General features: G+C 39.8%; 1 protein-coding gene across 1 annotated transcript; it reads left to right on the plus strand.

Annotated features, from left to right (window-relative positions):
* Positions 1 to 1,210: 1,210 nt before the first annotated feature.
* Positions 1,211 to 8,502, plus strand: CER1 (cerberus 1, DAN family BMP antagonist). Its single transcript, XM_034774678.1, has 2 exons — positions 1,211 to 4,239; positions 5,304 to 8,502. The coding sequence occupies exons 1-2, from the start codon at positions 3,709 to 3,711 to the stop codon at positions 5,595 to 5,597; spliced, it is 825 nt and encodes a 274-aa protein (XP_034630569.1). The 5' UTR covers positions 1,211 to 3,708; the 3' UTR covers positions 5,598 to 8,502.
* The last annotated feature ends 1,580 nt before the right edge of the window (positions 8,503 to 10,082 follow it).

Below are 10,082 nucleotides of genomic sequence, written 5' to 3' on the forward strand. Positions count from 1 at the left end.
ATTTTCTTTGGAATGTATAATAATTGTAAAGTAGTAATTAATTAATTCTGAGGTCTTTAAATGGGTTCTTTAAAAGTTTTCTCTGGATAGAAGTTTAAAGGGTTGTTCATAATTTATACTATAATGACCCTATTTAGCTCAACGGAAGGAAAATAATTCCACCATTGCCTAAGAACTATATTTAGGTATCAATTGGCAATGTATCTAATTACTCAGTTTATGTCCATGAGGACTGAACAATCTAAAGCAAATGAATAATGATAAGTTTCAGAGTAACAGCCGTGTTATCTGTAGATCTCTGTGCTTTAAAAGATTAGAAAGCATTAATGGTGACTAGTTCAAGTGAAAGCGGTGTACTCAAAAATAAAATGCTACTATGGGGTGAAAGTCTGTTCGAATTTGAGCACGGTATTTAGCCCACAAAATTTAACATCTAAAATGGAGCAAAAATACTCCTTACCCAAATACTGAAGCAGAACAAATATAGTTGTGTATATATATTGCTACACTGCATTTTGTAGGAATGTGACAGTTGCTTTACTGGGTTATGATGACAGTCTCCCTAGTCCAGTATCCATTGCAGATAGTTATTTTTTATCTCAAGAAGTGGATTTGTAAATATTTTGTATTATTACCAAAGATTCTATTCAGAGTTTGCTGGGGAAAGTTATCTTGCCTTATGCAGGGAGGATCTGGAAGAAATAAGGGCTGAGTATAGACCCCTGCATTGTATTTGCAGAGAGGCAGCATGATCCAATGGCTGGGGCACTGGCCTGGAACTCAGGTAACCTGGGTGTTTTCCCCAGCTCTGCCCCTAACCTCTAGGTGCTACTGTACTATAAATAATTGTAATAATAAAACGGCATAATGCACAGCATGTATGCAATACTTTGCTTTTGCTCATGTGTATGTTCTTTGCTGACAGTCTTTCTGTTGACTTCAAGGGGAGCTGGATCAGGGCACACACATGCAAGCGCTCTCTCTCTCTCTCTCTCCTACAAACTTGCATGTGAGTGTCTTTAGGCAATGGGACTATGCATTTGCATAGAATTGTGTTTTCAAGATCATGGCGGAAGTTTGAAATTTTAAATCTGTTTTAGGGCTATTCCAGCTTAAACAAAGCAAGTGGAAAATAGCTTTGCTGGTGAAAACTCCTTTTTGTCTCGTATCAGGGGGTAGCCGTGTTAGTCTGTATCTACAAAAACAACAAGGAGTCTGGTGGCACCTTAAAGACTAACTTGTTAGACTTGTTAGTCTTTAAGGTGCCACCAGACTCCTTGTCCTTTTTGTCTCCTGTTTCAATACCTGGTGTGTTGGCCAAGATACAAATAAATCTGTCTAGTTATCAGTCCAGTCCTGTAGCTAAATGAATAATCTTAAAATATAATTGACTTTTTTAATGTCAGAAAATGTGTTAAATAATTTATAATGGTTATTATTCAACTTGCACTAGATAAGAGAAATTTTAGTACATTATATTGGTTAAAGTTATTAGACACTAAAAATAGGAAATTAGATTTAAGACCTTGTGTTTAGGGTATGCCTTTACTGAACAGTTAACTTAAGTTTTCTACACTTGAGTTACCCGTCTTGAGTTAGCCCAGCTCAAGTGAGAGTGGCTGCACTGTGATTTAGCACGTGAACTGCCATGGCCACACTGGCACGTCACTCATTTGTGTGTGGCACTAAGACTTCTGGAGGCATATCTTATGGTGGTCTGTGGTTTAAGCTGAAGCCTATATATCCTGATGGACTGGCCAACTCAAGTTGGAATCACCACCATGCTTGAGTTACAGGTTTTTGTGTGTGATGGGACGCAAGTTTAGGGCAACACTTGAATTATAATTCAGGTTAACCTTATGGTGAAGATAAGGTCTAAATCTCAAATATCTTTGCACTAGTGGTGTTGTAATGCACATGCATAGCAACAATAAATGCTGCAAGTCGGTGTCTCGCAAGAACTTTGCAGGGCAATAGGTTTAGTCCAATTAGAGGGCAATAAACTAAGCCCTCTGAGGTGAAAGACAAATAATGACATTCATTTATCATAGATCAACTAGGTCTTTAACACTAATCTTCAGGTTGGCAGCACCTTGATTTAAGCCAGTCTAACAGCTTATTGATATTCAAATGGAATCAATGATGTGTAGACACTAAATACTAGTACTAAAATGGCAAGTATTGGTATTCATCTTCAAAAATAATAGGTGTTATAGTTTGAGGAGCGTTTTCTGTTATATTGATCTAAGCTGCGATCTATAGGTGCACAATTTAAACTAAAACCTGCATGGTTCTAACTCTCTCATGCTTTTTGGCAATTCTTTTATGCAAGCTTCAAAAGTGAGAAAAAATTGTCCTTGACAGATATTTCCAACATACCTATAGATTGGCAACATCTTGATTAAGAAAGCTGTTAGCACAATTTATTATTTATGTAACACCATGAAGCTAACAGCAGTGGTTTCTTAAACTGGGGCTAGCTGAATATTGTTTATAATCCAATCTAATGTATAAATTGTTAGAGGCAAAACAGTTTTCAGATGGAGCAGTTAAAAGGCATATATGACATAAGCCTAGAACAGCATTCTTGGGAGTTGGTGGTACCACACTTTCTGCTTTGTTAATCAAAAATTATCCAGATTTATATGGCTTAATTGTCAATGGGAGTTTTGCCAGATTTTGGACTATGTGCTGAAGGACTAGGCTCTATGGGAATTGCATGTCACATCTTTGAACAGCTATTCTGAATGTGGAGGTGTGAATGTGTATGAACAGATATATTGCTATTTAATGAATTAATTGTTAATACAGTTTTGTTAAAAGTGTGTCCATTTTATTCATGTACAAACATGTTATTTCTCCCTTACACAAGAGAGACAGGGTGATATGGTGGAAAATTCACAAGATGTAGTTCTCACCCATGCCAGTGATTCACTATTTGAGCTTCAACAAGTCTCTGAGGGCCAAATTTTCAGAAGTGTGCACTAAATTCAGGTGTCTCCATTTTTGGTTGCCCAGCTTGAGATACGTGGGGCCTGATTTTCCATAGATTCTGAGAAGCTAAAATCTAATTCAAGTAAAAAAATTAAGTCCTAGATAGGGTACCTTAATATCAAAGGCACCCAAAATTAATGGATAGATCTGAAAACGTGAAGCATGTAAATTAGGGATCTCTTTTGAAAATGTGGGCTGGTATCTCTATGTAAGTCTACAAATCTATCTTCATGTTTTGAAATTGTTTTATTGCCCTTGCTTTCTCTGATGTTTCATCACAATAGGACATCCCTTTTTGATTCAGCTGTGATGGTGTGTGGGGGTATGTGAAAAAATATAAAGGACATGTTGAATGAGCTAATAAACATTCAGGAACTTTTCCACATTTCCAGACTACAGCTAAACAACTTATCCAAACATTTTTTCCCAACTAATCACCCCCCTGGGGAACTAGGTTTAGATAGGAACTTCGAATACATGCATCCAGGAGTAAAAGATGGGTTGAATTAACAGAAATTCCCTTATCATAATTATAATCTACAGTAAATGAGTTTAACTGGTTACCCTGGGTCCTCCCCTTTGTAGCCCCTGCCCCCACAGCATCCATAGAATGACTTCAGTTCCTTTATAAAGCTAGCAGACTACATGCCACTTCCTTCGCTCACCTGAAACTGCAGGACATTTAAATTAAAAGTCCACACAAGTAAGATTAATATGTTTCTGCTGCTGCTTCATCTGCTCGTGATCTCAGGTCTTGGAGCACCAGGACAAAGTGGAAAGCTGCAAAGGAACAAGAGGAGAATTCAGCACCTTTCCTATCAAGATAAATATTTGCTTGAAAGAGAGGGCCCTAGCAAGTTGCTGGTGCAAGATCCCATGGACTATGAAGAAATCCTAGAAGAACCAAGTTTATTTGTAGCAGCACCAGAGCTGGCAACAGAGAGCAGGAAGCAAGGAGAAAAAAAATCATCCAGATTTATCCTTCCATATGTAGAGCTTGATGTGCACCGAGATCTGGGAAGCTGGACTGCACCTGAAGAGACCTCCCATTCTGAAAGCATGAGACGCTTCCTACCTTCACACTCAGTCAACAAGAAGGAAGCTGAGCCCCCCTACAGGAAAGATGCTAAAAAATTCTGGGACCATTTTATGTTTAAAAAAAATTCAGCTTCTGAGGAGGTTGTTCTGCCAATCAAGACCAACGATATGTACCAGGAGACCTGCAGGACGCTGCCTTTTTCTCAGGTAAGAACAGGTCTCAGGCAAGAGACCCAATTGTAGTATTTGCTCCCATCATTCTGCCTTCACAAACTTCACTCTCTTGTGTCATCTGTTGTAATCCCTGACTAAGGAAATACAGGTCAATTCCACGTGCTAGCAGCAAGACCACTTCATAGACATCCAATAGTACTGAAAAAAACTTTTGCTTTAGTTCAACGAGTCACATTGTTGAGCACAGGTCTGGGAACCAATGTAATCAATATACAATGAGCAGGAGGGGTTATTTTTTATCTGTAATCAAACACAAACCATATGTCCTGATTAGCCTGAATAGCAGGAAGAATAGTAAGTTTATTTATACAATCAGTCTCAGTGCAGTTATTCAGAGGTTTGTTTGTGGTTTTATGGCTAAACTGAAATTCTTGACCTGCTCTACTAAAAATGAGGAGTAAAGCCTTGTCTATACTAGAAGATTGTACCACTTTAACTATACTGGTATTGTTAAAGCATTAACCTCTCTCTACTGTGGACAAAGTTACACCAGTATAAAAGTGCTTATATCAGGTTAGTTGATTCAAGTCTGGGATGTGGAATAGCTATCCTGGTATAAGGCATCTTTATATTGGTATAATTGCATCCACACTCGGGCTTATAACTATGTTGGTTAAAAAAAATGTCTAGTCAAAGAAGTTATAACTTCCAGCATAGACCAGTGCTTAATATTACAGACGTGACTCAAACTTGGTCGTGATTTTTCAAACATAAAGGCCCTTTGAATCAAATATGATACACATAAATGTCAAGTTATATATTATACTAATACTGTCCAAGTAAGTGGGAAACTCACTAGGTAACTAATTCTTTTGCTACTTAAAATAATTTGTAAATGGTGTGAATACTACAGTAACTAACAGTAAGAGAAGAAACTTATATATTAGTTGTATAAGCCCAATCTTCCATTATTTTTGTGTCTACATCTTCCAGCAAAGTCCGTGGGAGTTTTGAATGTGCAAAGAAAGGAGGATAGGGCCAACAAGTGTTTACAATGCCAATGCTATGTAGTAACTGCAACCTGTTCGCTGTTTCAGAGTATTGTGCATGAGAACTGTGAAAAGGTGGTGGTGCAGAACAACTTGTGCTTTGGGAAGTGTAGTTCCTTTCACGTCCCTGGCCCAGAAGATCGTCTTTACACGTTTTGTTCCCACTGCTTGCCTACCAAGTTCACCATGAAACGCTTGGAGCTGAACTGCACCAGGTCTGTCGCCGTTGTGAAGGTGGTCATGATTGTGGAGGATTGCAAGTGTGAGATTCAGAAGATTAAAGATTCTGATATAGGACCCCTACATTCAGACTTGCATTCAAATGTATATGAGCACAATTAACCTGCTCAAAAGCACCTTTAAGCCCCATAATCATTAGCATCCGTGTGAAGATGTAGATTATCTCTTTACATCATGTATAACGTTACCTGAAATGTAAAAGATGTTTCACTGTGTGAAAGAGAGGTGGGGGGGAGCATGGTGTGGAAGTCTAATCTCTTCAAAATGTCTCCTCCTTGCTACACTGGGTCAGTTCCGTTGGTGTCAGCGAAGTTGAGATCCCAAGCATATACGAGCCAAAAGCTGTCACCACTGTTTTAAACACCAGGTTGATTAGACCTGCTCAGAGCCAGACTTTTCTCTGTGAAAAGAGGTGTGTTTTTTACATTGAGATAGCTAACTCAATGGAATAGTGGAGTAACAGCATAGGTAGTTATTACTGTTGTGTAGCTAGTCAAGGTCAACCCTCACATGGCTGCATTGAGGTAAAACTACAGTGCTTTGTCTCCACTAGCATTTTACACTGACATGGTGATCTTGAGTTAGCTATCTCAATGTAAAATCACATATTTTCTTTTTTTGCACTGAAGACAAAGCCGAAGTCTAAGCAACAATGCAACTTAAAGTTAGAGCTAGTCTAATTATTTTAATTGACGCGTTTTTGTTTTTTTCATTGAAGAGGGACTTTTCAACCTAAACAAAAAATATTGCTCAAGATTTTCATTTTGGTCAAAATTGTCTGGTTTTTCTGATGAACAAAAGTTTCCCTTAAAGAACAACTGGCATTTTCTGAGCATCTTTATTTAAAATGCTCGCAGCAATTGGTGACCTCATCTATAACATGTATTCCCAGTATTGCTAACACTGGTGGAGGTGAGCCACCATTAGCAATGGTGGGAAATCTTTGAGAAATATCCATAGCATAAACAGGGTTGAAGGTGACATGTAATTCCATTGACTTCTAAGGAGTCAATCCTGATTTACACCAGTGTAAGAGGAGAATCAGGTCCTATATATTATTGCTATTACATGAGAAGAAAGAATCTTTGTGTAACAAATACTACCAACAATAGAGTATTTTAAAATATTAAAAAGTATGAAGCAGTTGCCTAGCCTCCATGTTTGCACTGGAGGACTTTCTGGTGATGCTGAAGACAGCTCAATAACTGGGTGGGAGTGAGATAGATTAAATACTCATTTAGAGATTGGTTTTGCTGCCCTCATTCATGTTCAGTAGTACATTGAAATGGGACAGTCAACAGAGTAAGGTATGATTCAGGTGAATAAGGCTACCAGAATCAACATTAAATGATCAAAGATGTTTCTTAAAATTGAGTTACAGTACTGTGCAAAATAGACGCTAATGTGACAAGGAAGAATGGAATGTTGCTGTGTGTACTTTATTGTTCTCTCTATGTGGGTAATTTACAGGATCTTTCCCTGCAATGTGATTATTTGAATATGTTCACTTGCTATATGAATAAGTGGAAGGGATATCCCACTCAATGAAAGGTGACTTACAAAATGTTATGAATTTGCAGGAGCAAAATACAATATTTATGAAAGTTGGGATTAATTGTTCTATTTTTGCAAAGTAAATGAACCTGACATTTATAACCAACATTTTTGTAAAATAACTTGAATGAAATAATTGTGACTCATTCTGTAAAGCATTTAGGGTCTGATTCTGATCTCACACTGATATCAATCAGAAGTAATGCTATTGAAGTCAGTGGAATGACGCCAATGTAAAACTGTGGTGAGTCAAAATCAGGCCCTTAATAAAAACCTTGTAAGTAGGAGGCATACGCCTGAATCACTTTGATTCCCTATGTGTCTCTGTGTTAGCCATCCTTGCTGTTACTGCTGGGAATGTTCCTTACATTTCTAGAGCTAACCGACCAACAAGAGAGGTGGCTAGTTTGGGCTTTGTGGATAGTCAGTTATCCTGCAGTGATGGAAAGCTGTTATTCCACCAGGATGGGAGAATTGGTACCTTGGCCTATGGGACTTGATAGCTCTGGGGAAAATCATCTGCAACAGACGTAATGAACTCCAGTAATTTGAAAATACTTCGACTATATCTTCTGAGTATTATGTTCAATAAAAGGACATTGCCACAGGACCCAATAATCTTTACATGTGATATGGATATTGATTAATTGTGTTTGATAACTTTCTCCTACTCTTACTGAAATGTTTTGCACTCCAGCTGTGTATTCTTGTTTTGCTGAAAATCAATGAAATGGTCAATCATTAAAGAAGCAAACAAATAATGAGGTGGTAGCTGTCTTGGGATAGGCACCAGTGCTGTTCTGTAGGAACCACGAGATTGAAGCCTTGTCTATAAGGGAGAAAGTTTTTTGGTATAACCTAAGGTGTCAATTTAAACGGATAGTTACACAGGTATAACCCCCTATGGACACAGTTACTCTGATATGAATGACTTTTTTCATTTTCATTTATGTTGCTTGTGAAGGGGTTCAAGCAAAACCAAAAAGCCACTCTTACACCACGATAGGACTGTCTGTCCCAGGGACTATAGCAGTATACTATGCCAGTATAACTAGTAAAACTATCCCATGTAGACCAGACCTGATTCTAGCCCTGACTCACTCAGCACCCATGGCTCTTAGCCCAACTTCTGGCTTCTCTTCTCCTTCCTGCTGCTTCTTGCAGCCCTGGCTCGCCAGCCAGCCAGCCGTTCCTCTAGCTGCTTTCCAGAACCCTAGATTTCATCCAATTTCCAACCCTTCCTGACTCCCTTGGGAGCACCAGGCAGTCTGTTCCTGTATTATTCCTAGACCCTCTGATCAGACCCCCTGCTGCTGCCTTACCAACAGCTCACTTTTGGATGATGGGAGTTGGAAATCAGAAGTAATTCAGCCAATCACCACTCTGTACTAGTGAGTTCATTTGCACACATACTGCAGTGCCATTGTAAATCTTATCTTTAAAAAAAATAAATAACATATCCTTGGACTACAGCTCTTATGAATACATGTTTACTAAAAATTGTGTTTGAATGACCTCTCAATTGCTGATCCTGGATCTGAATAGTAGCAATAGTTTGTGCATAATACATTCAGCCATATAATTAGTGTGTCATTATCCTCCTGTATATATGAATCTGCTTTTAAAGAGGCAGCTTACCTAGATCATAAAAAAAAAAAAAGTGTCTACCAGATGCAAATCTTTCCTCCCTCTCCTTTTGCACCAGTGACCCTAATGTATAAATGGTGTCAGGCCAACCATGAATGGACTGATTATATGGTATAGTTCTAACTAGCAATATATAGAGTGATCAAGGTTCATGATCTCTGTTTAAAAAGCATTGTTCCTAATAACATTTTATTTTACACTTTACATCTGAGTTTTATAATGGTGACCAACTTTGTCAAGGCGTAAGCTGGGAGAGTGAGCCAGCAATCTGCCATTAAGTCTCTCACCACAAGTGTTTTCTCCAGTGCTTCATTTGTGAGCTTTAGTTGGCACAGGTTATAACAAAAGGAAGAAATGTTTTTTCGATAACATGAAATAGCACTGGGTATATAGGCTTTGTCTCCTCAGAAGACTCCCCTCTGCTTCCCAGGTAGCTGTATTTTATGCAGGGCCGGCTCTAGGTTTTTTGCCGCCCCAAGCAAAAAAAATTTTGGCTGCCCCCCGTCCCAGCCCTGGGCTCCTCGCCGGACCCCCCTGCTGCCCCAGCCCTGGGCTCTTCCCCCCTCCACCCACACCCCCTGCTGCCCCAGCTTTGGGCTCCCTCATTCCCCCCCACCATTGCCCCACACACACACCTCATGCAGCCCCAGCCCTGGGCTCTCTCCCCCCCACCTGCACCTTCCTTCCGCCGCAGCCCTGGGTCACTGGTAACTCGCTCCCAGGCAGGTCATTCAGCAGGAATTTTAGATGTGCACAGAACACAGACAGGATTGGTTCCCATATGGTTACAGAACTGCAGTAAAGTGGAACAATTTTCAGCTTGTGTGACTGGAGGATATCTGGATGCATATTATAAGACTGTCCTACAAAAATGAAGAAAAGTTGAGGTGCCTTTATTAGTCTTTTGTTCCTCTCTTTCTTTCTATGGGAATTTGCCAATGCAATATGACTGTCTGCCTTTTAAACAAACAAACAAACAAACAAACAAGGCAATGGCAGTGGAAAATAGCAATTCCAGTCCTAATAACCACTGGGAAGCATTTCTTGCTCAATTTTATCCTACTTTTTCTACAGCAGGTTACAGTGGATCAGTATATTTAATTTGGGAGAAATGAAGTAACAGCTGCCCAAACTGAGCTTGAGTGCTCCTGAATTTTGAGGTGTTCAAATCTGGAAGGCAGGTGCTGGGGGGGGGAAAGGGCTGTGGCTCTGCGGGGGAGCACGGCAGCATGTATGCAGCAGTGTGTCTGGCGCTGCGCGGTTCCAGACCCGCTGGTCTGAGTGGCACAGTAAGGGGGGTTGGATGGGGCGGAGGTTCGGGGGGGCAGTCAGGGGCAGGGAGAAGGGGGGCTAGATGGGTCAGGGGTTGGGGGGGCAGTCAGGGGA

This window comes from Trachemys scripta, chromosome 6 (assembly GCF_013100865.1).
Source record: "Trachemys scripta elegans isolate TJP31775 chromosome 6, CAS_Tse_1.0, whole genome shotgun sequence".
Classification (NCBI taxonomy): Eukaryota; Metazoa; Chordata; order Testudines; family Emydidae; genus Trachemys; species Trachemys scripta.

What these genes read in the sequence shown, in the direction of transcription:
- CER1 (XM_034774678.1), top strand. Translation starts at nt 3,709, where the DNA reads ATGTTTCTGCTGCTGCTTCATCTGCTCGTGATCTCAGGTCTTGGAGCA. An exon ending in GGACGCTGCCTTTTTCTCAG is followed by an intron (nt 4,240 to 5,303) that starts GTAAGAACAGGT and finishes TCGCTGTTTCAG; the next exon opens with AGTATTGTGCATGAGAACTG.